The 27,975-nt window shown below is 44.5% G+C and overlaps 4 protein-coding genes across 9 annotated transcripts in view; 1 reads left to right on the forward strand and 3 right to left on the reverse strand.

Moving 5' to 3' along the window:
• Nucleotides 1–9,912, reverse strand: part of cacna2d4a (calcium channel, voltage-dependent, alpha 2/delta subunit 4a) — a 33,303-nt gene extending 23,391 nt beyond the window's left edge. Inside the window, exons 1-30 of one of the 4 annotated variants that reach the window (XM_068649610.1) lie at nucleotides 9,816–9,912; nucleotides 8,603–8,672; nucleotides 8,394–8,517; nucleotides 8,154–8,295; nucleotides 7,632–7,713; nucleotides 7,292–7,408; nucleotides 7,117–7,176; nucleotides 6,776–6,938; nucleotides 6,579–6,710; nucleotides 6,433–6,493; nucleotides 5,645–5,795; nucleotides 5,505–5,579; nucleotides 4,708–4,797; nucleotides 4,526–4,639; nucleotides 4,372–4,450; nucleotides 3,769–3,902; nucleotides 3,078–3,155; nucleotides 2,909–2,989; nucleotides 2,766–2,840; nucleotides 2,606–2,692; nucleotides 2,456–2,527; nucleotides 2,117–2,178; nucleotides 1,972–2,039; nucleotides 1,837–1,882; nucleotides 1,673–1,770; nucleotides 1,509–1,602; nucleotides 1,343–1,435; nucleotides 1,144–1,271; nucleotides 904–1,005; nucleotides 530–598 (exon numbers count right to left, since the gene is read on the reverse strand). In XM_068649610.1, coding sequence (XP_068505711.1) covers nucleotides 530–598; nucleotides 904–1,005; nucleotides 1,144–1,271; nucleotides 1,343–1,435; nucleotides 1,509–1,602; nucleotides 1,673–1,770; nucleotides 1,837–1,882; nucleotides 1,972–2,039; nucleotides 2,117–2,178; nucleotides 2,456–2,527; nucleotides 2,606–2,692; nucleotides 2,766–2,840; nucleotides 2,909–2,989; nucleotides 3,078–3,155; nucleotides 3,769–3,902; nucleotides 4,372–4,450; nucleotides 4,526–4,639; nucleotides 4,708–4,797; nucleotides 5,505–5,579; nucleotides 5,645–5,795; nucleotides 6,433–6,493; nucleotides 6,579–6,710; nucleotides 6,776–6,938; nucleotides 7,117–7,176; nucleotides 7,292–7,408; nucleotides 7,632–7,713; nucleotides 8,154–8,295; nucleotides 8,394–8,433 — 2,593 coding nt within the window. In that variant the 5' untranslated portion in view covers nucleotides 8,434–8,517; nucleotides 8,603–8,672; nucleotides 9,816–9,912. Of the gene's footprint in view, nucleotides 1–529; nucleotides 599–903; nucleotides 1,006–1,143; nucleotides 1,272–1,342; nucleotides 1,436–1,508; nucleotides 1,603–1,672; nucleotides 1,771–1,836; nucleotides 1,883–1,971; nucleotides 2,040–2,116; nucleotides 2,179–2,455; nucleotides 2,528–2,605; nucleotides 2,693–2,765; nucleotides 2,841–2,908; nucleotides 2,990–3,077; nucleotides 3,156–3,403; nucleotides 3,422–3,768; nucleotides 3,903–4,371; nucleotides 4,451–4,525; nucleotides 4,640–4,707; nucleotides 4,798–5,504; nucleotides 5,580–5,644; nucleotides 5,796–6,432; nucleotides 6,494–6,578; nucleotides 6,711–6,775; nucleotides 6,939–7,116; nucleotides 7,177–7,291; nucleotides 7,409–7,631; nucleotides 7,714–8,153; nucleotides 8,296–8,393; nucleotides 8,518–8,602; nucleotides 8,773–9,815 lie in introns of those variants that run through there. The other 3 variants (XM_068649608.1, XM_068649609.1, XM_049760701.1) reach the window with 3 other exon arrangements.
• A 198-nt stretch (nucleotides 9,913–10,110) lies between these two features.
• Nucleotides 10,111–15,490, reverse strand: LOC125992104 (peroxidasin homolog). The gene is made up of 7 exons (XM_049760709.2): nucleotides 14,958–15,490; nucleotides 13,506–13,778; nucleotides 12,878–13,132; nucleotides 12,523–12,783; nucleotides 12,373–12,447; nucleotides 12,199–12,300; nucleotides 10,111–12,094 (listed from the first exon to the last, which is right to left on the reverse strand). The coding sequence occupies exons 1-6, from the start codon at nucleotides 15,070–15,072 to the stop codon at nucleotides 12,215–12,217; spliced, it is 1,065 nt and encodes a 354-aa protein (XP_049616666.1). The 5' UTR covers nucleotides 15,073–15,490; the 3' UTR covers nucleotides 10,111–12,094; nucleotides 12,199–12,214.
• Nucleotides 15,491–18,972: 3,482 nt separating this feature from the next.
• napepld (N-acyl phosphatidylethanolamine phospholipase D) lies at nucleotides 18,973–22,174 on the forward strand. Of its 3 annotated transcripts, XM_049760710.1 has the most exons (11): nucleotides 18,996–19,124; nucleotides 19,671–19,837; nucleotides 20,066–20,141; nucleotides 20,203–20,313; nucleotides 20,382–20,522; nucleotides 20,618–20,842; nucleotides 20,914–21,017; nucleotides 21,088–21,253; nucleotides 21,324–21,472; nucleotides 21,539–21,653; nucleotides 21,759–22,174. In XM_049760710.1, exons 2-11 carry the CDS (start codon nucleotides 19,749–19,751, stop codon nucleotides 21,888–21,890), a joined length of 1,308 nt encoding a protein of 435 aa, XP_049616667.1. In that variant the 5' UTR covers nucleotides 18,996–19,124; nucleotides 19,671–19,748; the 3' UTR covers nucleotides 21,891–22,174. The 3 variants fall into 3 exon arrangements, with proteins under 3 accessions (XP_049616668.1, XP_049616667.1, XP_049616669.1); XM_049760711.2 differs by lacking the exon at nucleotides 19,671–19,837 and having other exon boundaries at nucleotides 18,973–19,124; XM_049760712.2 differs by lacking the exon at nucleotides 18,996–19,124 and having other exon boundaries at nucleotides 19,834–19,981.
• Nucleotides 22,175–22,273: 99 nt separating this feature from the next.
• LOC125992107 (proline-rich protein 5) lies at nucleotides 22,274–27,898 on the reverse strand. The gene is made up of 10 exons (XM_068649611.1): nucleotides 27,733–27,898; nucleotides 27,232–27,306; nucleotides 26,185–26,333; nucleotides 25,655–25,735; nucleotides 25,239–25,345; nucleotides 24,927–25,018; nucleotides 24,483–24,623; nucleotides 24,130–24,238; nucleotides 23,786–24,007; nucleotides 22,274–23,723 (listed from the first exon to the last, which is right to left on the reverse strand). Exons 2-10 carry the CDS (start codon nucleotides 27,256–27,258, stop codon nucleotides 23,497–23,499), a joined length of 1,155 nt encoding a protein of 384 aa, XP_068505712.1. The 5' UTR covers nucleotides 27,259–27,306; nucleotides 27,733–27,898; the 3' UTR covers nucleotides 22,274–23,496.
• Nucleotides 27,899–27,975: the final 77 nt, after the last annotated feature.

Raw genomic sequence — 27,975 nt, forward strand, 5'->3', positions numbered from 1 at the left:
GTCAAAGCAGGGAATGAATCAGCGGCGATGGCGGCTCCTCTGTGTGCGTACTAATCCTTATCTTGTTCTTTACGCCTCAATCCCTTCCAACACTTTTTTCCTTTCTCATCAACTCTGTCCTTCTCGTCTCCTCTCGCGCTTATCTCGTGTCCATTTATCTTCCTGACACATCTTTTCTCATCATTTGGAGTGTTTTTCACCTTGCTTTTCCTTCCCACCTCGGTCCACCCTTTTTTGTCTGCTCCCCTTTTTGTCCTCCCTTCCTAGTCTATCTATTTAAAAGGACTAACCTTTATTCTTTTTTTTTTAACTGCCTTCTTCCTTTTCCAGGCGGTATAGTGTCAGTTATGGTAAATAAACTTGAATAAATAAATACTCTAATACACGAGGTACAGTAAGTATGAAAGTGAACGAGCTGGTAAATTTATGTACGCATGAATCATAATTTGTCTTTTGCATAAGATAAACATTGCCCTCTAGAGGTTTCAAATGCTATTGCAATTATTCATTTCAAGAGATGATGTCCTACCTCCAGCAATGGCGGTCTTCTTGCCCACAGTCACAGTGATGGCAGTGGTTGAGATCACGATCCTCCCAGCTGGAATATGAACAGCACACAATGAGCGAGTGATCAATAGTCATTGTATTAGGAACACAATCCAATCCAACGTACCAATCCAAAACAAATCAGCAACTACAAAGTTGTGTCGTGTTGCTTGTGTACCTAATATTGTGGCTTTGCAAACATGCACACATGCAGGTCTTTTTTTATTTGAGGTTTTCATTCAAAAATGTGTCAACGACTAAAATTAATAACTAAAATTTGGGAAACATAGAAAGGATGTCGGGGAATGGTTTGAGGACACCCAAGCGGCAGCATGCCAAGTAACAGTTTTCCTCTACCCTCCTCCTCCCCCTGTACTCCCCCTCCCTCCTCCGATTGCTGTGCCGTCTCCTCCACGCTCAAGGTGGCGCTATAGTCCGCCTCAAAGTCCCTGAATACGTCTAAACACAACAAACGACATGTCGGGACACTTTGGTCGAAAAAAAAACCTCCTGCATCTACTGAGTTGAGTGTTAGTATGACCTGCTCATGACCTTTATGCAGTTTACAAGAATTTAGCAAAGCAACAGAAGATCTACCTCTGGTGTCTTGTCGTGGCATGTAGTACAGAAACTGTCCAGCAGGGTACTCGGCTGCCCTGCGGAACCACAATGGAAAATGGTCCAAAGTAAACATGTTCTCCTTATCCGTGGCTGTCAGGAAGGACCTGGAAGCCAAATGGCGCTGCTATTACTGACCACCAGAGGGCAACCTTGCACATGTTGTATTACAACTCACATGCCAACTCGCTTTTCGATTCCAGCGTAACGCTGGAATCTCATCAGGCCGGACCGTGTGCCCAGGAAAGCTGTTTCAATGCCATCATCCATACTATAAATTGAAAAGATAAAAAGGTCAATTTAAATGGATAGTTTTAAAGATGCGCGATCAAGTGATTAGTCACCCGGTTGTGTTGAGCATGAGGGCAGTCCAGTAAGCTTCCATCGGAGCAGTCACCACGGCGTCGAACAGGGTTTGCTGCATCAGCTGCACGTCACCTGGAGAAAAACAAGGATGCAATGTGATTTATTCCCATATTGCATGTGGAGCAACAAAATCCACACTCACACTCAAGATCCGGTTCTTTCCCCGTCAGGTATCGAACCACCGCTTGCAACTGGCTCAATTTACGATGCGCTGGGTCGATGTCGGTCTCGCAGTAGGTCCTGCAAAGTCGTGGATGGTGTTGCCACAATGAGCAAATGATTACCAAAATACCCACTATCACTCACCATTCGCTAGCGATGGTCAAATCAGGAGCCAGTAAATCATGAAGACCTGGGAAATATTTTTTCGTTTTAATTTTTAATGTGAAATTGTGTAAAAACAGAATAAGTACAGAAAAAAAAAAAAAAAACAGCCCCTACCTTCTTCAACAGAGACATTCCCAACAAATATATACTGCCCATATCCTCTTGTCAACACGATACCAAGACTGATGAACAGCAAGAAAAAATATTCATGAGCGCTAAACAAATAAAAAAATATTTGGACTATTGCATGCAATCAAACCTGAAAGGAGTCTCATTGATGCTGGTGTAGAAGTAATCATTCTTGAGGAACATCACTCGTTTCTGTTGAGAGGCCAACAAAAAAAAACATACTTATGTTTTCCGCAAAACGCAATTAACTGTGACATAGTGGCACTGGCGGAGCTGGAAGGGGGGGGGGCGTGGGAGCACTCCATCCCCCCCCCCCCCCCCCCCAATATTGTGAGGAACAGAATTTTCAGAACAAGTTTTTGTGTTTGTACAAAATTAGTTTTGTTTTGCAGTCCCTTAAGAAAAAAAAATATTGGCGCCGCCAATGACTAGTGTCATTTTTGGTAAATTGCAGCTTTGTTACACTCACTCCCTTATCCACTGAAGTCCTCACATCCAAGGACAAGGTCCCGGTTTCTCCTTTGACCATGGCCGTCCTGAGCTGGAGCATGATGACAATTATGACATAAACTGATAAGGAGAAGAAGACTTCATAAATGTTTGAATGTGTGTAGCTCACTTTCTCTTCTGTGTCTTCCCATTCCACCTCGGACAAGTCGACACTGTTATAGTTGGGTTTGGGCTTCAGCTTCTTCCCTTCCTTGTACTGTCAAACGCATCGTTCAGTTGATTAGTTTCAGAAATAACTTAAGGTTTGGTTTGTTGAAAACGTTTTTTACCAGAGGCCGGAGGTCAGGATGAGACAAGATGTAGCCATTGTTTGTGATGAGGTAGGCATAACCGTGGACACCCAGCTAATGAGACAAAATTTATTTAATTTTGTAAATAAAAGAAAAAACGTGTAAAATCTGAGAGGTTTAACCTTGTATCTCGGAGCTAATCTCATCAGTTCTTTCAGTGCCACGTCAGTTCCGACAACTCCAAGCAAAATTCCATGAGACAACTACATAACACGTAAAGAAAAGTAGTAATCATCGCTTTTTTTTTTTCCAATAATGCTGAGATGTTGAAATAGAAATCTGAATCTTTACCGTCTCCTTTTTCTTGCTGAAAACAGGCATTGCAACCGAAGTCATCAGAAGCAAACTCTGGGCTTGACTGTTGAATAGCTGTGAAAGTTAAAAACATTAGCTAATACTTGCTAAGAATTGCTAAAAAAAAAAAAAAATCCTTCAAGATTGACCTGAGAAAATAAAATGTAAAAGCAGTGTCTTGTTTTGTTGTTTTCACTAAGATGAAATCAGTTAAGACTAAACTAAAAACGAGCTAGGTTGATATTCACTAGCTAACAAAAGGATGGGTACTATTAGCCAAAATGCTAGGCTAAGCTAAAATGCTGGTTTACATGTTTGATTACCTCTTTAGTGGTGGGCAACTGGTACGAAAAGAAAATCACAAATGTGAGAAACATTGCATTAAACAGCTAATAGCAATGCTAACCTTAAGGTATGTACTGCGTATTCTTTTGAACTAATTGATATTAATACAGCTCAAGTCTTTTTATTGATTACATTTTTTTTTACTAACCCCAAAAATTCATTGAAAAATATCAATAATGATTCATTACATGTTCTTTATGAGGGACCAGTGGAAATGTGGAACCAAAATCCCAGAAAAATCAGAAAATGGTGAAAAGTCCATTATCTAGTATAATTTTGGGGGGGGTTCAGCACCTCCTCTAGCGCCGCCAATGCATGGTTATTTGATATGGCAAAAACCTACCACACTGTCCATGTAGGCCTCTGTCCAGATGATGTCATGGTCATGGTTGATGACCATGGGCCGGCTGAGAACGTGCAGGTACTCCATGACGTTTTCCTGGACGTCAGCTAGCGTCGAAATGTGCGTGTAATAACCTGCGACGCACACAAGTATTTACATTCAAGTATCAAGTTTTTGTATCCAGTCCTGTTTTGTCATCCAATTAAATGTGCTGAATGCACTGATCGGACATCGGAAACAATCCCAAAAAGCTGAGCTGTTCTTGTCTTTTTTTTGGTGAAACAAAATGACAGCAATGGAATACCTTTTTGGGTTTTTTGGTTTTTTTTTTAAGATCCTAGACACAATTGAGAGCTAAACCTAAATTCGAATAGATGCTTTCATGAAGGCAACAGAAGGGAGCACATCTGTTAGCCTGTGCTGGCCCGCTCGAGTGTTTACAGTATAAGTGTTCTGATAATCTGCTATTTAATCAGAGATTTTTCATGTACTGCCAGCCGGGAATAAAGTGATTATATTCCACTGCATAATCCCGTGTCATTTGCGAGAGGGCGGCACAAGTTTTATAATTCACCTCTGGAATTACTCATTTATTTTCCTTACCCTTATTATTGCAGGCAATCCATTTGACATTTTCAGCAAATGTCATTTCCCGTCCTATGAGATAAGTGAATACTCGAACCTGGGGTGACAGCAAATCACAGATACAAGTTCAACGATATGATTTTATTTCGTGTGCTCATACGTGCGTCATCACCCGTCGTTCTGGCCAGTTGAACTCTTGAAAAACATCCTGGAAGTCTTCCATAGCGCCGTCTGTTATCAGCATGATGGCCTGGTTGCACAGGCTGCCCTGGCCCAGTGCCGCAGCCTTGATAACACGCGCACACACATTTTCATCTTCAATTCAGCGTCTCCGTTTTTGCATTCAACGCCAACCTCATTGAGGATCCTGAACGACTCCTTCATGGCATTTTTCACTTTGCCTTCTCCTTTGACGTGCAGCTCGCTGGTCAGTAACTTGAAGTGCTGCGCAGAGAACACAAAAAATTGTTTTGTGAGTTGTAAGAAAAAAAAAAAAGAAAAAAATGTCGGGGAAGCGGTGACTGGAGATGCAAAGCATGTTTCTGCGCGACGGTGAAAAGGGCACAGGAGGGATTAGCGTGGCTCCCTGGCACGTTGACTAATTACAACACGGCCACTACAACAGATAATCTGGATTAAACACACTGTAAAACCCAAAATACAAGAGATATACAAATAACAATGTTTAGTACCTACAATGATGATTCAGATCATTTTTCAATACTTAAAATTATATGATATTATATTATTTGTTTTCCATCTTAATTGTGTGTGTGATGAAATCATGTCAAAATATGTGCTCCACACGTTACAATGCATCCAGCCAATCACACGTCTGCCTGGCTGGTCATGTGACGTGTTTAAAATTGTCAGCAGCTCCTCGACCTCACCTGATCTCTTATGTTGTGTATATTGGTGCTAGAAAGTAGGGCATGCATCCAGCGCCTAACACACACACACACACACACACACACAAATGGTCACTCACACATGGTCGGGCTTTGCGGAATAATAAGAACAGGAGAGCAGATGAGAGGAAACAACAACGTAATGTAGGACAAGTAGAAAACAAAGAGGATCATGCCAGACAGGAACTTGTTCTAACCCTTACCATGAACGCTAAATTCATTAATTACTTTATTCCTTCTTACCTCTCTGTTATCTAGATCGGCTTGGACCAGAATTCCCTTGAAGCACGGTTCCAAGTATCGAACGTAGTCGCTATACTGTAGTAGGAACGACTATTAAAATTGTACAAACCGTATTTTACGGGCAAAAAAAAAAATCTTACAGCTATGATGTTGACAAAATCATTCTCTCCCAGTGTGTCCAACAATGTGTTGATGGTGTGCTTAGCTATAGTGAGCCTGAGCCCCTTCATGCTGCCGCTCACATCCACCACAATGACCACATCTTTCGGGGAAGTGGCCGCCTGGATATACCTGAAAAACAAACAGGATGCCAAACACGTATTAAAAAAATAATAAGCGCCGAAATGCAAACATGCAGACAAAGTTCATCCACTCATTTCCGCCCCTTATCTCTTTATTGTCATCCGGTTTAATTACAAGGTCATGTACATGAAGGAGATTTGTCCCCCGGGGCAGCTGCTACTTTCCAGATCCATAATCTGTTTGTTTGATTTACGACTTCCTGAAGGTTCAATCCGAGGAACCGGACGACGTAGACAGTGTTTCACCTCGACGAAATCAGATTTCCAGATAATGGATTTGTTGATACAATATTTTGGTCTTCTATCACTAAGAACATTTTTCATTATTGTGGGTTGTTAGGGTTAGTTGTTGTTTTTTTTTTTTTTTTCATGCAACTTAAAACTAATCAAATGTGCTTATCCTACCACTTAATTTTTGTTTTAAATATTTTTTTTTCATGTTGGTGGCAGTAATCGTATAATTTTCTTTTCAAATTATGAGAAAATTAATGGGAACGCGAAACAACTTGACAAGTCTAGCATACATTTAGCTGTAGTAGCACTGTAGCAACCTAGTCGTTGCTAAGTGCTAACTAGCAGCCTACCAATGACCTGCGGAAACCATCTCAATAGGAAGATCACCTCACCAGTTTCTGTTTCTGCAATCAAAAGTGACCACCCCATTCTCGTCCGGGATCCACTGGATCCCTGGAGATCGAAAAAAGGGCAAAGCTGTCACCAAACCCCAGGAAATTTGCTACTAGGTCAGACAATGGCCGGAAATGTGTGGTACCCGGGTAGAGCCTGAAGAAGCCTGAGGAGCTTCCAAAGTACTGCCAAGTGAGGGTGGGATCCTTCTGGAAGTTGTCTATGAATACGTCATTGAGAGCCTCGGACATGTAGGCGCCGTTTAAAATATCTGTATCTAGAATAATAAAAGATAGTGACCCTCCGGATTTGTGTCATTTTTGCATTCAGGCTCGCATGTACCTCTGTTGTAGACATTAGTGGGCACTTGAATGTTACTTTGCTGCGTGTTTACTGGCAGTTTGCTGAAGTGTTCGTTCTTTTCCAGCGGGAATTCTCCTCCCAGGGGCAGCGGGTTGCCGTCCTCGTCCGCCATGTTGATCAGCATGGAGTTGTAGTATTCAAACTGGGGGAAAAAAAAACAACAACAAAAGGGAATGTGCACTCAACAACCAGGTCATAAGGAAGGATCACCGTATTTATCAGACTATAAAGTGCACTTAAATAAAATACAGTTTACAATAGAATGATAATCAGGTCCACTTTAACGAATTAATTAATTCATAAATTCATCAGTTACTTACTTCAAGCGTGTCATTGTACTCGTGGTAAAGATCAGCCTCCTCGGCTGCTTCTGCCAACCTCTGTAATAAATTGTAAAAATAAATATTGTCACATTGTAACACTTGGCATCATTTCATTTAAATATATTTTTCTAAAAGCACATTATGACGTTTGGTGCATTTGACTTGTCAATACCTTAACAGATTTCATTTTCCTCCCGAGCATCTTCTCCATCTCCTCCGCAAACTTTTTGACCAGCTCCCCTCCGTCCACCTCCTCAATCTTCAACACGCCCTCCACGTCCTTATATTTCTTTCAACACACAGATTACAAACAATAAATGGACGAAAAACAGGACGAGACGAGTCGAGAGTGGCAGACAGATGGCGAGCGCCCGGCCTGCCAGGGCTTCTGACAAGAGCCTAATTACGTACCAACGCACATGTGGACCTAAACGTAAACAAAGTGATGATTTTCTCGACCTCTGGAGTAAATTGGTACAAAAAATAACAAGTATGTTGTTCTGTTGTCTTACTTTTTGTAGCAGTTCAGCTCCAGAGTATTTGGTGGAGAGGGATGCGATCTCTTTCCCGAATGACTCCGCCCACTTCTGCACGCTGAACATAAAATAAACACAATTTGAATGTATTATTTTTGTGGCTATTTGATCTGAAAAGACACAGCATTAAAGGTCATGGCCTCTCGTGTGTGAGGTCACACTTCACTGACAGAGTAAAAGAGATTACCGTCAAAGGTGACAGTCAACAGTCAGGTCGCCAAGTTATTTACTGCTCAATCATGGTTTTTTTTTGTAATTCCGCTTTACAAATCCTGCCTGTGATGACCGGACAGGATGCGACAGATGGTTGGGCCAATGGGGAGTCGCCCCCGCACGCTCATTTTGTTCTAAAAATAAGATTCATTCATGCACATGGATTCATCTGAAATGAGTAGACCAGTTGAAGTCAATAAAGAGAGCACAAGTTGATTTTAGAGTAAAAAAAGAAAAAAAGTGAGTCGGAGTCAGCCCGTTGAACTGCAAGTGCACTCTACTCACGTCTCCGGTGAGATCTTCATCTGGCCATCCGCTGCCAGCCACAGCGAGCTGCACAGGATAATCCACGGGAGCATCGTCAGCCTCGTTCGCCGCGGTCCATTTCTCTGCCACTGTACAGCATCGCCCGCGTTTGCGTCCATTTCTTGTGGATTTCAAACCGGATTACAAAATAGTCATTCAAACTGGGTAAACTTCTTCTTAGCATAAGCGAGTGAAGAAGTGTTAAAGTTGTCAATTTACCTTCTTTGAGAAGTCTCAAAACAACCAGGATCCAAAACATCAGTTGAGCTCAAGTCCAGAGAGCAACAACAGGCACAAAAGTATCCACAATGTGACACGGGGAGGACCGCCAGAGGTCCCAAACCTGGACGGGAGCAGCAAAAGAGCCATCCATCACATCACCGCTCCAAAAAAATGTTCATATTAACGAAAACAAAATTCCACAATACACTCGGTGAGGTCACATCCAACCACGAGCAGTCGCAGTGGTCCATCTTTCCGGAAATTTTGTGCTCACATCTGGAGAGGTAAAAATCAATCAATCAATCAATCAATAAGTAAATCACTAAGCAGAGCGATGAAAACAGTCCGGAATGGAGTCTGGGATGGATAGACTGTTGGGACTACCTCACTCGCTTGCTCCTCACAACCAATTTATACGATAATCCAGGCAGGATTAAATCCCTCCCCCCTCCATCCATGCTTCTTTTTCTTCACCCTGTGTCACTCGTAACACCATTTCTCGGAACTACTGTCTTCCCTCGCTCACTTCCATTTCATTCCCTAACTTGGTGATTGGCTGTTTAAAATGAAAACAGGGGAAATGTAGACATTTTAAATTTCAATGCTGCTGTGGATGACTTCAGAGTCGTGAGGCATCATGTACGACTCTGAGGTTTGATACTGTACAACCAAACCAACTGTTTAACCAAACAGCGACGCTTAACGGATTTATCCAGTACTACAATGTGAATCTCACGCACACACAAGATTGATCGGTGTCAAACTGGTTTGACGACTTTGAGATGAATTAACACATGAATACATCGTGTTAAAACATTTTCATTTATTTTGTTATCCTGGTGCGTTTGACTGGTTAGTTGTTTTTTAACTTTTTTGTTTTTTGTAAGGAAAATTCCAACAAACCAAGTAGACTTTGAGTTTGAGGTGCATCATGAATTCATTTTAGAGTGGAGTACTGTATTGTGAGACACGCGTCTAACATCTGCATTAATGCAGGAGATAGTGCAGAGGTTGGATTAACAACATTTAAGAGACTGTGCGCCCACACACACGCGCGGAAACATACACACGAGTAGTGTCGAACAGCTGTGGAGTGAGTATTCCTCCTCCCCCACTGACCGACCCAAATCTGTCATGATGGAGATGGAAATAAACTCTTCCGACGTTTATACAGACAAAAAGATTTAGCAATCATATTAATAACCAAAACCAAAACGTATCCCACCCAAAAAATACAGTTCTGTATGGAATGAAGATTTAACGAATTAATGATCCTCACGTAGCTGAAATTTACAATAAAGCATCAAAATGCTCAATTGACGCTAGGTTGACTTTTTTTCATTTTGACATTTCAAAAAGCAGCGGCTTGGTGTCGCACTGGTTAGCACGTCCAATTCAACCCGTCCCAACTTTGCTTACCATGGTCCAAGTGTCATCCATCTTGCCAGAAGTGCCCCAAATGAAGCGGAAGTGCCCTAAATGGAATTGGAAGGGCCCCGGAGAAACCGGAAATCACCTCAAATAAACCGGAAGTGCCTTCACCGGATGTCAACCGAAAAAAAAAAAAAAAACACCGCCACCACCACCCACCCGTCTTAAAAATTCTGCTCGTTCTCGATGGGGCATCTGCTCAAAGTGCACAAAGTTTCCCAATTCAGCCCGTTTCCAATTCATGATTCCAAAAGATACAGACAAAAGAAACCAGAGGCGGGTGCAATTTTCATCGCTTTTATTGAACTGAAATCACAACTACACAATTATACATACACGAGCTGCTGGCGGCCCAATCCCCCTCCCTTCCTCCACACTCGCGCGTCATTTCCTGCCCAAGCCCCCCCATCGCCCTCACCTCACACTTCCCATCATGCGCCATAAGAAACTCTCAGGTGCCAGCAGTATACATGGATGATCATTTTTACTACAAGATAACTTACTACTCTATGAATAAATGAATCAATGAATAATTAGCAGACGGTGTCTTTGTGAGCGCGGGGCGCCCATCATTTCAACTCATGTAAGAACAAGAGAGAGCTTACGATTGGATTCAGTCGACGGAATCGATAAATGTGTCAATTCCAGTAAATCAGCCGTGCTACGACCGCCTAGAATCCCAAATAAGAACTAAAGATAGCTTACTCTTGTTATTGAAAAGATCTCTGACGAAATAGGTTGAATAATTAACAGATCCAATCAAGTGTTTGTGAGCGCCCCTATCATTTCAAATCGTGTAAGAACAAGAGAGCTTACTATGAATGATTCAATGGACTGACTCAATAATCACTGTTCAAATAAACAGCCTGTTAACTCCAAATAAGCACAAAAGATAGACTACTATTAACGATTGAATCGATAGGGAATATTAACAGCTCCAATGAATATATAATAATGTATAATTTCAAATCACGTAAGAACAAAAGGTAGCTTTACTTTTGGTAAACGATTCAACCGATTGAATCAATCAATGAAGAACGAACCGATCGAATCGAGCGTGAGCGCTCCTATCGTTTCGAATAAGAAAAGAGATAAGCATGCTCTTGATTCAACGGATTGAATAAATGATCAAATAAACAGTGTAACGAGCGCGCGTCTGATTCCATAAGGAGTATCAAAAGATATGAAATGATTCACTAAATGATGAATCATCAAAGGCAAAAAGATAAATCATGAATAATAAGTGAATGGTGAAATAACCACGATAATAATATATATAAACGATGAATGAATCGTGAACGATGAAATGATCATCATCGTGCGCATATTCAATATAGGAGTAATAGATCCAAGAATTCCTCCAGACTGGTTAACAAAAGGTGGCTTACCATGACGAAATGATGGACTCGATCAAATCATTCAACAGTGCTACACTGACAATAGTTGAGCGAAACGATACCAACACGGATAAGAGCTTACTCTTAATAGATCAAATGGACAACTGAAAACAAAGTCAACATTGTTAATGAACCGAGATCCCACTAAGATTGATAGATAACAAAAGGTATTATGAATACATGCCTAATTGGATCAAAGAAATGGATCTCATTACCTATTTTAGAGGCGAGTTGCTTATTCTGCTTCATTCTCAGAATGCAACGTTGAGACGTTTTTTTCCTTCTTCACAATCAAATTGGGAGTCAGTCCGAATTGTTTCGGGTCGTTTGCGAATGAACGAGGACGGCTTGCCCAATTTGCACGTGATCGATCTCAAGTGGAAAGGTAATATTTGAAGTCAAATGTCGACATTTGCCACCAGTTCCGCCGCGACGGGGGAGCACTTACCTACAGCAAGCGTGTCGTGCCGTGCCCCCCCCCCCCCCCCCCCCTTTGTTTCCAGTGCCAATTCAAACAACAAAGACGACGACAACTAAGCGGCTGAAAATGCAAAGGTGAGCCTGGATCGCTTACTTTTTGACGACACCGATGACGCATTTGCGATCCAAAACATTCGCTCGCAAAACTAAGTCATAATCGTACGTCCATTTGGATCGTGTGGCCGATTCAATGATTCGGAAGATTTAAATGCTGGAGTGAAATCAACGGAACAAGGAAAAAAACAAAAACAAACAAAAAAAAGGCTTTGCCTGCCGCTCGCTCCACTCTGGCCGCTCGCTCCGCTCTGGCCTCTCGCTCCACTCTGGCCGCTCGCTCCTCCCGCTCCAAAAAGGCAAAGTCAGCCCCCCCCCCGTCGCACTTCCATCCGACTGAAGAAAAGCAGACAGCCGCCGGTTGGCAATCGCAGAGGAGGAGGAGGAGGAGGAACAACAAAGGAGCGTAAAAAGGAGCAAGGTGCCGGCCGGCAACTCACCCGGCAGCCGCCGTGTCTAAAGCATCCAGCAGAGATGAAGGAGGCTGGTCATCAGCAGCAGAGCGACGGAGCAGGACGCGGCCCGGGCGGCCCCAGGGATCCCTTCGAGAGCAAAGGTGACGACAATCATTGGCCTGGGCGAGGCAGGGCGGGCAGTGACATGGAAGTACTCACCTTTTCCGTCAGTCGTGATGCTGGGGGGGGTCTTGGCGATGGTGCCGTTTTGTTGTGTGTCGCAGTTGTCGGCCGCTGTCGAAAACAGGGAGTGAGTGACACATTCGCAAACAGGGCTGACGTCAACCCGAGAAATGGCGGCGTACTCACCGCTAACGCTGAGAGTAAAGTCGGGGCTATCGTCCGGTTGACCGCCAGGGTAGCTTTTGGCGCGGCAAGTGTATTTAGCGGCGTCCGCCGGTTTAGCCACGCTGATGGTCAACTTCTTGCCAGCGACGTTAGCAGTGGTGGGACTTCCGTTCTTCTTCCAAGTGACTGTTTCGGCATCACCGGTGACCTTGCACTCTAAGGTGACGCTGCCGCCTGCACAGGCAGAAGCTTTGCCCTCGATTTGGACATCGGTGATGGGAGCTGTTGGGAAGAGGAAGTGAGGCGGCAAAGTTTTGAGCAAGGGTGCATCGGCTGAATTCCTTTCGTGGCAACAATCCCGCGGCGTGAGAGCTACCTTGGACGGAGACCGTAAATGTTTTAGTGGTTTGGCCGTGCTTGGCCTCGTAGGTCCCCGCGTTGTCTGGCACCACGTTGGAGAGGCCCATCTCTTTCTTGTTGCTGTCAGTGAACTTGATGCCGTCAGTCACTGGCTTCGCCCCGTCAGGTAACTTCTGATGACTCCAGCTGACAGCGGCGGAAGGAACTCCGGAGTCCATCTTGATGGAGCTCCCCTCCACAACTCCGCATGGTTGGCCTGCGTTGCAGGGGACTGAAAAACCCCAAAAGAGTGCTACATTCACCTCAGTGGTCAAGTCCGAGTGCAGGCGTTAAAAAGCAGCAGACGGTGGGACGCGCCGCCGAGGGCGCGCGCTACCCGATTTTGCTCTGCGCTCCGACAAATGTAGCCCACTACGGCGGCGGCCGCCATGCTATCGGCAAAGGATTTCAGCCGAGGGTAAGAAAAGGAGTTGCCCCGATTTCTTCTGAGAGCAACGTTTGCTTTTCTCCCAGATGGCAAAGTGGCAGGCACGTTTGAATTTCATTCCAAATTGGAACCATTTAAGCCGCCCGCTTTGCACGTGGTGTCTTTCACAAAACGCAACGGTCGCTCAGCGATACGAGCCGATTGTCGTGCAACTTACCGGCTCCGACGAGGATTGAGAACTTGGTGGTGGTGGTGCTGGGGGCGGTACCGTAGGTGGCAGTGTACGTGCCGCTGTCCGCAGCGCTCAGGCCGGGCAATGTCAGGATTTTCTTTTTGTCTGCCGGAGCTTCGTATGTAACGCCACTCGGCAACTCGTTGGTCTTTCCCGCAAAGGCCCATTCGACAGAATCAGTCGAACTGGCTTTTGAATCCAGTTTGAGATCGTCGCCAGCATTGCAGAATTTCACATGGGTATCCACGCCCCCGCAGTCTGGACAAGCAAGGAACAAAAGAATAATATGAGCGACAGATTTTACAATGGATCGTTTGCTTTTTTGCACTCATTGCCGTGGCAGAACATTCCTTTCAAACGATTCTCACGGCTACTTGGTAGCCGGCGTACGCCATCAATGGACACAAACCACGTGCGACGCATCCGACGGGGGAAGTACAAACAGCCAATCACGATGATGATGATGATGATGTTTTGCACAGCGACAAAAGCCCAGAAGCAAGCGGCCGACTCCTCGTTTGAGACCTTGCCAATGGCTATGATTCAGTCGAAATGACGTCGTCGCATGGACGACATCTCTCGATGCGGGGAGAGAGCGACTGATTTTGTTTTGGAGGCTCACGAATTGCAATCTATCAATGGAGCCTGTTTTGCCTGTTTGAAACGAATGCAATTCTTCGTCATCATCATCATCATCATCATCACAGACTTGACTTGATTCAAGCAATAAATGCAACACGTACTACGTAACTTACTGCCCAGCAGGCGGCCTTGTTATTCCATAGAAAGCACTTAGCCGCTTGCTCGCTCTCAAATCACCTCATCTGTACACGGTATTCAGTCAATACCAATGAAGGGACGGACGACAAGTAGCAACAGTTACTCGCACTTTTGTGGGAGCCCTCAAAGCAAGACAATCTTTTCAAGGGAATCCCATCGACGAGCTTGTCTCACTCAACGAGCGCGAGTGACTTGGCACCATATCTGCGTGGTGGCTCAATGAAGTTTCAATCGGTCAATCAATCAATCAATCAATCAATCAATCAATCAATCAATCAATCAATCAATCAATCAATCAATCAATCAATCAGTGCCATTTTATGCCGAGAAGAGGACACTCAAATAAAGGCAATTCACTTCAAAGTGATCAGCGACATTAACTCAGGAGCACAAGATAGAAAACGACAAAAACTGGCTCAAACTGGTGGTGGTGCGGACAAACGAGTAGAGAGAGAGAGAAAGAAAGAAAGAAAGAAAGAAAGAAAGAAAGAAAGAAAGAAAGAAAGAAAGAAAGAAAGAAAGAAAGAAAGAAAGAAAGAAAGAAAGAAAGAAAGAAAGAAAGAAAGAAAGAAAGAAAGAAAGAAATGTCGTTGGCGACATAAAAACAATGAAGGCTGCTTTGACAATTGACAAAGTGTCGTGTGAGGAAGCTTTTACCCTCTGACTCGGCCACCCTGGTCAGGGAGAGCAGTAGAAACCACACAAGTGCGGGGCGCAGCCTCATGATGAGCAGTTCGCGGCGGCCGCGGCGGTAGAAACTTCGGCGGACCATCCTCGGGCGCCTTGGGTGATCAACAACTTCGGCTGCGAGACTCTCAGACAGCGAGGCAGGCAGACAGGCAGGCAGGCAGACAGGAACGGCGGCTCCAACTCGACAAGTGTGACTGACCCACGGACGCGACTAAAGTGTGCCTGCCCTAGCCCGCACCGCGCGTGACGTCCCGCTGCTTTGACACGTTCAGCCTTCGTCGTCTCAAAGCTTCTGCCCAAGTTGAAGGCTTGCTTGCAAGTTACCGACCAATCAACTTTATTGCACCGCACCGCGCGTGACGTCCCGCTGCTTTGACACGTTCAGCCTTCGTCGTCTCAAAGCTTCTGCCCAAGTTGAAGGCTTGCTTGCAAGTTGCCGACCAATCAACTTTATTTCCCTCACCATGCAGTCAAACAAAAAGGAGCAAAGGAATAGGTCAAATGGCCAACATGACGCCGTTTCGCTTCTATGTGGAATGGAAAAGTTACCAAGCTGTGTGTCTGTGCTCCGATGGAGCAACTATGTTTGTAGAAATAAATACGATTAATATCATGTTAATAATATAGAAATAATATTTACACATTGCTGTTGCGCCCTCTTCCGTTGAATCGCTGCCCACGACACGACCCGTCACGGAAAGGCAAGCAACTTTGAAGTCACGAGGCATTTGCAATGGAAACCTTTGACTCTCAAGGCATCCTAAAGACACAACGTTCTTTTCCCTCCATCGCTCCCTCCCTCCCTCCCTCCGCGTTGAGCAACCTTCTCCAGACCTTTCACGCCGCAGCTGCTTTGCAGGGCAAAGGCAAAGCTGACCCGGCCGAACCAACGAACCGCCCGAAAGCACTTAGCGGCTTGATCTCAAATCAAGCATGAGATCCCACAAGCCCGCCCGAACCCCACAAGCCTTCCGTTTGCATGACGAGGTCACATGCAACACGCGGTGTGACCTCGGGCTGCAGTTCTCCATGGCAAAGTTGCTTCAAACAAACATGTCACACCCAGTTGGTTCTTTATTGGCCAGATTGTCTTTTCTCGGCCATTGGGTTTACACCCCGGGTGTCAAACTCGAGGCCCGGCCGCGGGCCAGGCCCGCCACATCATTTTATGTGGCCCGCAAAGACAAATTGTGCATCAAATTTGTGTCATGACTAGAATTGCAAATTGTCGTCGCTTTTAACAATACGAGTTATTTGTCAGTCTATTTTGTAGCTTTTACTGAGGTGCTCGTACATTTATTTCAAGATTCAAGAGTTTTTTATTCGCCATGTTTGAGCGTGCCAAACAAGGAATTTGACTTCGGTAAATCACAGCCTCTGTTCAACATTTAGGTGACTAACAACAACACTCAGGACATGTGAAAAATGAAAGATATTCTCAAACATCCCCTGATCTTAAACTCCCAAGAGGGCAAGGAAAAACTCCAAACTCCAGCTAGGGGAAATGAGAAACCTTGAGAAGAGACCACAGATGGGAGGGTCCCTCTTCTAGGATGACCAGGCTGCAATGGATGCAGAGAGGACACATAGTACAAACAGTGTAGACAAAAAAGGTGTGGAAAGCGGGATGTCATTGCACAGTAATGACTCTGAGACTCTAAGAGTGGTGTGAGTTCATCAGAGCGACAGCCTGGGGGAAGAAGCTGTCTCTGTGTCTGCTGGTTTTAGTGTACAGAGCTCTATAACGGCGTCCGGAGGGGAGTAGTTCAAACAGGCTGCAACCTGGGTGCGAAGGGTCTGTTGAGATGTTACTTGCACGTTTCCTGGTCCTGGACAGGTACAAGTCTTGGATAGATGGGAGGTTGATTCCAATGATCTTTTCTGCAGTCCTTATTGTCCGTTGCAGTCTGTGCTTGTCTTGTTTGGAGGCCGATCCAAACCAGACAGTGATGGAGGACAGACTTGGATGATGGCAGTGTAGAAGGTCTTCAGCGGCTCCCGCGGCAGGTTGAACTTCTTGAGCTGTCTCAGGAAGTACAGCCTCTGCTGGGCCTTCTTCCGGACAGAGTCTATGTGGCCGGTCCATTTCAGGTCCCGAGAGATTGTGGTTCCCAGGAACTTGAAGGTGTCTGATGAGAGAATAGTATTACTGCGGATAGTGAGGGGTGAAAGTGGTGAAGGGCCTCGCCTGAAGTCAACTGTCATCTCCATGGTCTTGAGCGGGTTCAGGTCCAGGTGGTTTTGGCTGCACCAGTGGACCAGCCGCTCCACCTCTGTCTGTACGCAGTCTCATCACCGTTCTGGATCAGTCCGATGAGAGTGGTGTCGTCTGCATACTTCGGGAGCTTCGCAGAAGAGTCACTTGCGGAGAAATCGTTGGTGTAGAGGGAGAAGAGCAGTGGGGAGAGGACGCACCCCTGAGGGGCTCCAGTATTGGTGGTCAGATGTGATGCTCCCCAGCCTCACACGCTGTCTCCTGTTGGTCAGGAAGCTGGTGATCCACTGACAGGTGGGGGCAGGCACCGCGAGCTGGATGAGCTTCTGTTGGAGGATGTCAGGAGCGATGGTGTTGAACGCCGAGCTGAAGTCCACAAACAGGATCCTGGCGTACTTTCCTGGGGTGTCCAGGTGTTGCAGGATGTAGTGCAGTCCCATGTTGACCGCATCATCCACCGCCCTGTTTGCCCGGTAGGCAAACTGGAGGGGGTCCAGCAGGGGGCCCGTGACATCCTTCAGGTGGTTCAGCACTAACCTCTCGAAAGATTTCATGAGCACAGAGGTCAGTGCAACAGGTCTATAGTCATTCAGACCTGTGATGGCGGGCTTCTTGGCCACTGGAACGTTGGTGGAGCTCTTGAAGCACGAGGGCACCTCACACAGCTCCTGGGAACGGTTGAAGATCCGTGTCAAAGGTGGGCGCCAGCTGCTCAGCGCAGACTTTCAAGCAGGAAGGTGACACGCCGTCCGGGCCCGGTGCCTTCCTGATCTTTTGTCTCCGGAACATCTGGCGCACTTCCTCCTCGCGGATCTGGAGTGCGGGCGCGGCCTCTGCAAGAGAGAGAGTCGGTGACCACGGTGATGGAGGTGTGGACAGAGCAGTTGTGGGGGGAGGGGAGTATGTAGATTGTGCTGCAGGAGGTCCCGTTGTGTGGGAGGACCGATCAAACCTGCAGTAGAACCTGTTTAGCTGGTTAGCGAGCCTTGGGCTCTCCACAGGACAGTTCGTTTCTTGAAGCCCGTGATGCTCTGCAGGCCTTTCCACACTGTCGTGGGATCAGGATTGGCAGAGAGGTGTCTCTCCAGGCTCTCCCCGTAACACCTCCTGGCTTTCCTGACCTCTCGGTTCAGTGTGTTTCTGGTCTGCTTGAACAGGTCCCGGTCACCGCTCTGTAGGCCTCCTCCTTGACTTTGCGCAGCCTCCTAAGGTTCGGTGTAAACCAAGGTTTGTCGTTGTTCACCCCGTGTCACTCGTAACACAATTTCTCGGAACTACTGTCTTCCCTCGCTCACTTCTATTTCATTTCCTGATTTGGTGTTTGCCTGTTTAAAATTAAAATAAATTGAGGAATTTTTGGCATTTTACAATTCAAGGCTGCTGTGGATGAGTCCAGAGTCGTGAGGGAGCTAGAATTTAAACAACAGCGACACTTAGTGGATTTATTTAGTACTACAAGACGAATCTCAACCAACATTTATCAGTGTCAAACTGGTTTGACGACTTTGCGATTAATGAACGCATAAATACGTCAAGTCGTGTGAAAACATTTTCATTTCATTTTTTATACTGAGTTGCCTGACTGGTTCGTTTTTTTTTTGTCAGGAAAACAGTGCATTCCAAACAAACCAAATCGAGTTGGCATTTGAGGTGCATCATTATTATTTTTTTAGAGAGAACAATTATGGATCATAAAAATGCTATATAAGTGCTGAACAAGTTTGATTTTTGATTTTTATATTTCAAAAAGCGTATAACAATCTAGTGATAGTTTGCCGGTTTGCTGAGTTGTCATGTGACTCAGTGACGTTCATGTGACGTCACCAATCCGCTCTATAGACCAATGCCTTTCAGGCTTATTGCCTTCCGCCTTCACTCTACTCAAATCAAGACTTTCCCGTTGAGCGACATCTTTGACGGTATTTCCTTTTTTACCTTACAAAAAACAACTCTTAAACCTTTGCAATTTGCACTATAAACCCTGCATTGTGCATTTTAGATCGTAGTCGTACGGTTGTTTGGCTAACATGTTAGCTCGCTAACTGTTGCGTTCACAGTTCAGGTAAATTGTACGACACCTGCGTTTCTGTCGTGATCTATCGAAAGGAATGCTGCTTGAGTTCATTCCTGAATTGGTTTTTTAAGGCTTGTGCTACAAGCTGGAAATGTCGTATTTTTAAAAATAAAACGTTTGATTTGGTAATGCACCACGCGAATATATATATATATATATATATATATATATATATATATATATATATATATATATATATATTTCTATTTATAAACTTCACATTAACACGTTAGCGGGTGCACAGAATGACACCATGTGATTGAGCTTATAAATAAACTCAAATTGTTTTGTTTATTGCCGAGTGTGGCAGGTCTACGCGTTTGCTTTTATTGTGGCTTTATTAAGACAGAACACAGGCTATACACACATTTGTTTTGGTTCTCAACCACAGGCCTCCATTGTTGTCGCAGCGTCTGCGGGAGACACACAAATATACACGGGCTAGTGAACGCACCAGCAGTAAAAGAGGATGCCCCGCATCAAATTGAATGGACCTTCTATCCTCTCGGTCAATGTTGGAAAACATTTAAGACATCTTTACGTCCAATTATCCTTGAAGTAAACATTGACATGGATTGGCATGCACATCCTGCTGTGCTAACATCCTGCTTATCTTTCACTTTCATTCGTTTGAATACGCTGCACTTCACGATGATTATAGCTCGCATGCAAACTACTCAACCTTCCCCTGCAGTTCAATAGGTGGAAAACTTTTAAACTACCTTGAAGTTGATCAAAGAAACAGTGTAAAAAAAAAAAAAAAAAGTGATTTTGTGCCCTTGCCAGATGTGGAGGTGAGCCTATGGAAAATCCATCATCTTCAGAGAGAGGAGCCCCGGAGGAGGGAGAAGGCTCACAGGAGGTAAGAAGAAACCAACCACAATGTCAAGCACGAGGACAATGTTGTTTGTCTTCATTGGCAGGATCGTGTCCGCCTGAGAGGGGCCGAGGGCGGAGGTGTGGGTCCTCATCCCGCAGCTTCGAGGGGGAGCAGCTCGTCTCGTAAAAGTTTCCGGCTAGACTACCGCCTGGAGGTCATCAATAGTTCACATTACCAAAAGCACCCAGCAAATAAAATAAATGGGTTCTTTTTTTGTTATAGGAGGAGGTGACAAGTTCCTGTCGAGACAAACATGGCCGCTTTACTAACCCGTGGTCGACCTGGCGGTTCCCCTCCTACACCATGCTGTTCCGCTTCTTGTTGCTCGACCAGGACCACAGCAACGTCCCGACTAATAAAGAGGTACGGGATGCCGAGTAAGCGCTTCCTGTTGGAGATAAAAAAAAAAAAAAAAAAAAAATAATCCTTCCTAGTTGATGTTGCATTCATCTTCCCAGGCCCTTGACAGTGAGCTGCCAGTATTGGAGCCGTATTTTGTCTGCAACCCGGACCTCTCTCCATACGGTCCGGGACTGAGGGTCACTTGGCTTGGGCATGCCTCAGTTCTGGTGGAAATGGATGGGTTGAACATTCTGACGGATCCCATTTTCAGCCAGAGGGCGTCACCGTTCCAGTTTGTGGGTCCAAAACGATACAGAGGGCCTCCGTGTAGCGTGCAACAGGTGTGTCATCTTGAAAAGTTAAGCCCAAAATGCCGCAGTGAGTTTCTTTTCAACTGGGCTTGATTCTGCAGTTGCCCCGGATTGACGCTGTGGTCATCAGTCATTCCCACTACGATCACCTAGATGCCGGAACGGTGGCCAGCCTCAACGCGCGCTTCGGGGCAGAGTTACGCTGGTATGTGGGCTGTGTGTATTTATTTATTTATTTATTTTTAAACCGTACCTAATTTGGTCACATCTCGCAGGTTCGTGCCCTTGGGCTTGATGGACTGGCTGACCAAGGCGGGCTGCGAGAACGTGATCGAGCTGGACTGGTGGGAGGAGAATTGCGTCCCGAGTCACGACGATGTTATCTTCGTGTGCACGCCAGCTCAGCACTGGAGCAAACGCACCGCAGTGGACAACAACAAGGTGCTTCCCCCCCTAACCCTAACCCCCCCCCTACTTCTTTTGACTTGACATGACTATCCTCCATTTTCAGTCATTATGGTCCAGCTGGACTGTTCTAGGTCCAGACCACCGCTTCTTCTTCGCCGGCGATACGGGCTACTGCTCAGTTTTTAGGGAGATAGGGCGACGTTTTGGACCTTTTGACCTGGCGGCGATCCCCATAGGAGCGTACCTGCCGAGGTCATCCCATCTCTTTTCTCACCTCAAGCGTGTTCCGACTTGTTAAATCCACATGTACCTTTGCAGGGATGTGATGAAAGGCCAGCACGTTGACCCAAAGGAGGCGGTTCAGATCCATATGGACCTTGGAGCCAAACACTCGCTGGCTATCCACTGGGGAACTTTTGCTCTGGCTTACGAGGTAATCTAAAATGGTGGTTTCAGTGTGTTAAAGAGTTGAAGCATCATTACCAAGCAAAAGGGTCTTTGAACCAAACCTGTTCTGAAGCTACTTGTGTCCACTCAGCCCTATTTGGATCCGCCGCGCCTTCTCCAAGAATCTCTGAAGGAGAACTCCCTGGAACCGGAATCCTTCTTCACCTTGAAGCACGGAGAGTCTCGCCTCCTGACATCGCGCGGCCGAGACGTCTTCAGTTGATCCCCGACTGGCCTGTAGCAGTATCGAAAATAGCAAAAGCATACTTTCTGTATGAAGAAAATATATTGTTGTAGCCTGGAAATGACTTCCTATGAAAAGCTCAGCTGGGTTCAGCTTCACATGAATGTTTTTGTCATTCCTACTTTTTCCACTTTCTCCCATCTTAGAATAAACGAGGGTGTGGCATTAATATTTACAATTTTAGTATTATGTGTTTGTAATTACACTTGAATGTTATTTTTATGCTTTAGAGGCGTATGTAAAATAAAACTGCTTTAACGGTTCCTCGGTTGAGTCCGTCGTCTGAATGGAGAGCTGAGATATAAACATGGCCACTAGATGGCAGTGGATTACAACTTTTAACTAAAAAAAAGATCACAATGTAAAAAATAATTATAATTTTAATTGAACCAAAACAGCCATGTGTTGTCCTTCAAAATGCTCGATGATGGGCTACGTACAGATCGAATTAAATTAGTTCCAGTGAGGTTCGTCTGTAATTCCTAAAATAAGTAGCTACCCAACACAATATTCTAAATATATAATGGTGTCCGAGGACTAAAATCATGCTATTTAAAACTTTCCACGGTTAATTATAGCCATGTATTTGATTATATATTCCCTTGTGCACAATAACAATATACTTTCTTTTGAAATAGGTGGCTTATTTTGGTGGCTATTTTTCAAAATCCGAAAGTTAACACGCCTAAGATGCATTCAATGACGGCTCACAAAGTAGGACACCACAAAAGTACAAAAAAATGCGCCAAACAGCAGTGACTAGTACTTGAGCATACTGCAGGTTGTATGTTAAGGACGCCACGTCGGTTTTTTTTTGTTTGTTTTTTTTGGTGAGGAATTCACATTTTAACATGGCTAAAAGCTAAAAACTGTTGATTTAGCATTATTTGGCTCTCTTTCTAAGAGGCGTATGTAAAATAAAACTGCTTTAACGGTTCCTCGGTTGAGTCCGTCGTCTGAATGGAGAGCTGAGATATAAACATGGCCACTAGATGGCAGTGGATTACAACTTTTAACTAGAAAAAAGATCACAATGTAAAAAATAATTATAATTTTAATTGAACCAAAACAGCCATGTGTTGTCCTTCAAAATGCTCGATGATGGGCTACGTACAGATCGAATTAAATTAGTTCCAGTGAGGTTCGTCTGTAATTCCTAAAATAAGTAGCTACCCAACACAATATTCTAAATATATAATGGTGTCCGAGGACTAAAATCATGCTATTTAAAACTTTCCACGGTTAATTATAGCCATGTATTTGATTATATATTCCCTTGTGCACAATAACAATATACTTTCTTTTGAAATAGGTGGCTTATTTTGGTGGCTATTTTTCAAAATCCGAAAGTTAACACGCCTAAGATGCATTCAATGACGGCTCACAAAGTAGGACACCACAAAAGTACAAAAAAATGCGCCAAACAGCAGTGACTAGTACTTGAGCATACTGCAGGTTGTATGTTAAGGGCGCCACGTCGGTTTTTTTTTGTTTGTTTTTTTGGTGAGGAATTCACATTTTAACATGGCTAAAAGCTAAAAACTGTTGATTTAGCATTATTTGGCTCTTTTTCTTAAGCCACCTGTCAGGCCACACTCTGTCTGTTCCCGCTGCATGTTCCATCTCCAGAATGAGCTCGTGACAAGTCCAGAAAAATGCCCTCGGGGTCGGAGTCCAGAGATTCCGGAACGCAATCCGCACTCATCTCCGGACTGGACAACGAGCTGGGATCAGAGATCATGCCCTGTGCAAGAATTCCGGGGGAGTTGGACAATGGGGACCTCGAGACTTTGGTTTCCTGGTTTGAGGTACCTGTTCACAGGAATGGATTTGGACCAATTTGTGTAACCAATATTGCAAAGGTGTCATCCTACCTGAGTGGTCCATGCTGGACCCCACCACAGATGTGCTCTCCTCCACGCAGGACGTCATCTCAGACACAGAGTGGCGCCGGATACCTACACCACCTCCCACCGACGAATCCGCGTCATACTCCGCCACGGGGCTCAAGATGGGAACGTTGTAGCTCTTAGAACGTACCACTGGGTTCTTAACCGCGGGGGGGTTGCCTGATTTGGACGACCCGGGACGTTTCTCTGATGAGGAAAAAGAAATTGGCTTAAAGGAGTTTTTTTTTTTTTTTCTTCTTTTTACTTAGATTTCGCTAATGTCAACCACACACCTAACAGACAAAAAGAACAGTTCTGATTGGACGAACCATTTTGGGAATATAATCCATGGGTCCCGAGGTAAGGGGAGACCACCTTCTGGATGAGACACTCCAAACGCAAATAGTCGTTTGTGACACCTTTGGACTCGTGGACACCCTGCATGGAACACACAAAATATTAGCGTGCATTTTTTTCAAACACCAATTTCCCCCAATTTCAATATCGACTTGAATTTGATTACAGTAATTGTTCAGTGAACAGTTCTGCACATTAAAATGTTGTGTTTGCTCAGGCTGACTCCTAGGTCATGGGAAGACGGCCGCGTTCACACTGAGATGACTTCCTGTGAGACCGTTCTTACGCCACAGATTGTGTTTGGCTAGTGCGTGTGTATGTTGACCTGAAGAATGAGAAGCATCTGTATGATGGAGGGCGGCACTCTAGCTCGAGGCCGCGATAGAGCTTCGTCCAGCTTCAGGTTGAGGGTGATGATATTCCGGAAGTGCAGCAGGGCCATCTGACGCACTGACGGCTCCTTTCCCTAAGAACACACAAAAACAATTGGTATAAAAAATGTACACACCCCTATTCAAAAGCCAGGCTTTATTATAACAAGTGCTACTAGGAAAGCTAAAAAAAAAAAAAAGGAACATCTGAACTTTATCAATCACAGGTACCAGGGTGTGCACACTTATGCAAACACATTTTATTTCATTTTTAGAGTTTATAAGACACATTATGATGCAAAAAGTCATTTTATTTCTCTAAAAACCTACACAGGGGTGTGTAGACAATGTTTAGACTGAACAAGAAGTGTTCTTATGCTGTGGTTGTGTTTTCCAACCTGCACAGGAAAGAAAATGGCCTGCAGCATGGACAGGACATCGCAAAAGAAGAAGTCCCAGGTGTCAGCCAGAGAGTCCAACAGTTTCTGACCTGTGGCGACCAATGAAAATGAAAAAAGCGCTTCAAAGAAAGTTCACACATTTGCATTAACTTAAGATCAGCCAATTTAGTCAATTATTACGCTGAGGTAAAAAGTCCGACTGCTCCTCCGTGATTATAATGTTTGGCAATAAAGCAAGTTAATCAAAAACTAAGGTTAATTACTTACTTTGGAAGTGTACTGAAGGAAATGGGGGAGTTCATGTCTTACCTTCATAAAAGCGAATCTTGTCTCGCAGTATGACCATGCCTTTGGTTAGCAGCTGATTCTGAAGGTACTCTGTGAAGAAGGAGCCCAGCTCGGTCTTCAGAAGCTGCCTTGAAAAGTGTACGAACATACACACACACAAAATATTATGGGCATTTTCACTAGTGTGTGTGTCTGTACGTGTCTGTGTACATTAAGTTAATCGGTACTAAGAAAGGCAGCACTGTTTGAACAGCAGCAGCAGGAGGTTCAGGAAATGACAAGCTCAAAAGTCACAGTAACGACTAAGTGCTCATCACCGACGACACTGTGGTGGGGTGAAACAGTGTGTACACACACACACACACACGCACACACACACACACACACGCGCACACACACACACACACACATACACAAAACAAAGATAAACAGCACACCTGACGCCTTCGTTCAGAGTGAAGAGCTCATTTTCACCTAAGTCCTTCTTCTGGAATACTGAGATGACTGCGTTGTGGATACTGAGGAGACAAAATGGACCATATGAGCTAGTTTATCTCAAGGGGACCGTGAAGCAATCTTTTATTTGTAATAAACCCCAGAATTTCAGCAAAAAATGCTGAAGATGTTCCTGATGGAAGATGAGTGGGAATGCGGAAGGATATTCCCAGGAAAAAAAAAAATAAACAGAAAATACTCAGAAGAAGAAAATTCTCTGGCTGGTACCTAGAGGGAGCAGTGCCCCTGTGGCCAGTGGTAGTCGACTATCTTAAGTCATAAATGCTGGTATAAAAAGAGAAAATGGAGTGATGATGAAAAGACCCAGAGGAGAAGAAGAGTGGACAGATTCTGTGCTTCTTTTCATATCCTGAACAATGGCGGCTCACAAAACAGCTTTTTCCTTGCGATGCGCTCCAGGCAAGCGAGGCAAAATTATAAAAAGTGTTCAGAGCAGAGCGCCACTTCTGACCTATTCCAGGTGGCGTTGGCTCCCGCTCTCCTCTGCTGGGTCCCTTTATCCCTGCTTCCTTCATCCACCGGCTTGGCCTGTGAGAGGTCTGTCAAGCTGGAGGACGAACCGCTGGCCAGCTTCAACCTGTTGTGGAGACTCCTCGAAATCCAGAAAGGTGGAAAAATACACACAAAAAAGATAGGTATGGCCAAGTATTTAAAACAAGACACTTATCTTTTCTCCGTGCACTCAGGGTACAACAACAAGGCGCTCTAAAGTGGCCAGATTAGCAAAATGCAATTTATATGGTGGTCATGTTTTTGTGTAAAGTAAGGGGCTCCTCCAAAAAAAAAAAAAAAAAAAAATCAGGAAAACTAAAATGTCCACATGCAAAAAAAAATCTCCTGCTTTACTTTTTAAAATATTAAAGCATGCCGAAGAGCAACACTTTCCCTTTAACAGATGGTCGCGGTCAGCGGCCATGTGAGCTTTTGTGCGGAGCCCGACAAAGGAAGCCTTTGAGGTTCAAGTGCAGCCAAGATGCAGGGAAGAATTTCAAAATAACACACAAGTCCTCTTTCCACCGTTCTGTCCGTGCGGTGTTGAATAATAACACGCAAACCCAGATTGTGAAAGTTCAAACAAATTTGCGACGTGAGCGCCAACTTGTTGGAACCCTGATTCAATTGAGGGGATTTGTTTGGTCTAATTAGCAAACAAAGACGGATGATGGGGGATTTTTGTCATGAATGAAAGCTCCAATGAGGTCATTCAGGAATGCGTGTGTACAAACAAAGACAAAGCAAGAAGGTCCAACTGGAATCGAGCGTGAGAATTTGATATGGTTTGATCAGTTTAGCTCGAAACAATGAAACCATGAAAAATGCAATTTTCTGTTCAAATTGCACACGAAGGCTGGAATTCTGTTTGTTTGATTGTTGAAATGTAGAATATCAGATGTGGAATGGTTGTAATTGTCAAGAAATATCAGTCAATGACAAATAGACAATTTCCCGGGCAGGTGATGTTAAGACCTGCGCAAAAAAAACTTCAACATAGTTCTTACCTTCTTAACGAGCCCTCACGTTCCATGTTTGAATTTGTTGCGTCTCAGAGACGACACGGATGACCAGGCAGCATCTAAAAACACAAATCCAAATTACGTGAGTAAACAGCAAAATGTGTTGATTGGTCGGAACTTAAAATGGCCGCCACAGGTAGAATGACACATGTAAATGGTCAATTAATTAGGTACACAATGATGAGCCAAAAAGTCATGAAATAATTGATATATTTTTGTAGTTTACCTATAGAGAACTCATTAAATGCGTTGCGTGATTACCAGGGGTTAAAAAACACCACAATAAGAATTCAAGTTTAAAAAAAAAACATTTTACGTGCCAAAGTAATCAAACAATTAAATGCCAAATGAATAAAGTCATGCCAATAAGTGCATTCACAAACGTTAAGCATTCGCAACATCACCTGCCCGTTGAATTAAATGGAATTTTCACGAGCAATGGAACATTCTTTAAACACATTCTCGTACGTTTTCAACACACTTACTTTTCCAGAAGTCTCCACTTCTTAGTTATTATTTTTTTAAGCTCCACAAATCATGTTGAATTGCTTAAAAAGCTACAGGCATCGCGAGAAGGTTCCTTCCATCAAAAAAGTACACTAGTCAACGTGAGCGCGTGCGTAACACAGAGGAGGGCGGGGCTAGAGTGCGCGTACACGCGTGGGAGGAAGCCGGAAGACAGAGTGGTTGCCGTGGAAACGTTTTGTGGGCGCGACTTCGCTTGAATG

The sequence above is a fragment of the Syngnathus scovelli genome, chromosome 22, assembly GCF_024217435.2.
Source record: "Syngnathus scovelli strain Florida chromosome 22, RoL_Ssco_1.2, whole genome shotgun sequence".
Classification (NCBI taxonomy): Eukaryota; Metazoa; Chordata; class Actinopteri; order Syngnathiformes; family Syngnathidae; genus Syngnathus; species Syngnathus scovelli.

Coding starts and splice junctions, on each gene's coding strand:
- LOC125992104 (XM_049760709.2), bottom strand. CDS start 15,072: ATGGTCCGCCGAAGTTTCTACCGCCGCGGCCGCCGCGAACTGCTCATC. Junction 13,133..13,505: donor CTCAATCCTCGTCGGAGCCG/GTAAGTTGCACG, acceptor GGGGTTTTTCAG/TCCCCTGCAACGCAGGCCAA. Junction 12,301..12,372: donor CATCACGACTGACGGAAAAG/GTGAGTACTTCC, acceptor TTGCTCTCGAAG/GGATCCCTGGGGCCGCCCGG.
- napepld (XM_049760710.1), top strand. CDS start 19,749: ATGCCCCGCATCAAATTGAATGGACCTTCTATCCTCTCGGTCAATGTT. Junction 20,142..20,202: donor AGGGAGAAGGCTCACAGGAG/GTAAGAAGAAAC, acceptor CTTCATTGGCAG/GATCGTGTCCGCCTGAGAGG. Junction 21,018..21,087: donor TTCGGGGCAGAGTTACGCTG/GTATGTGGGCTG, acceptor CACATCTCGCAG/GTTCGTGCCCTTGGGCTTGA.
- LOC125992107 (XM_068649611.1), bottom strand. CDS start 27,258: ATGGAACGTGAGGGCTCGTTAAGAAGG. Junction 26,334..27,231: donor GTGAGGGCTCGTTAAGAAGG/TAAGAACTATGT, acceptor CCACCTTTCTGG/ATTTCGAGGAGTCTCCACAA. Junction 25,346..25,654: donor ACTCTGAACGAAGGCGTCAG/GTGTGCTGTTTA, acceptor ACACTTTTCAAG/GCAGCTTCTGAAGACCGAGC.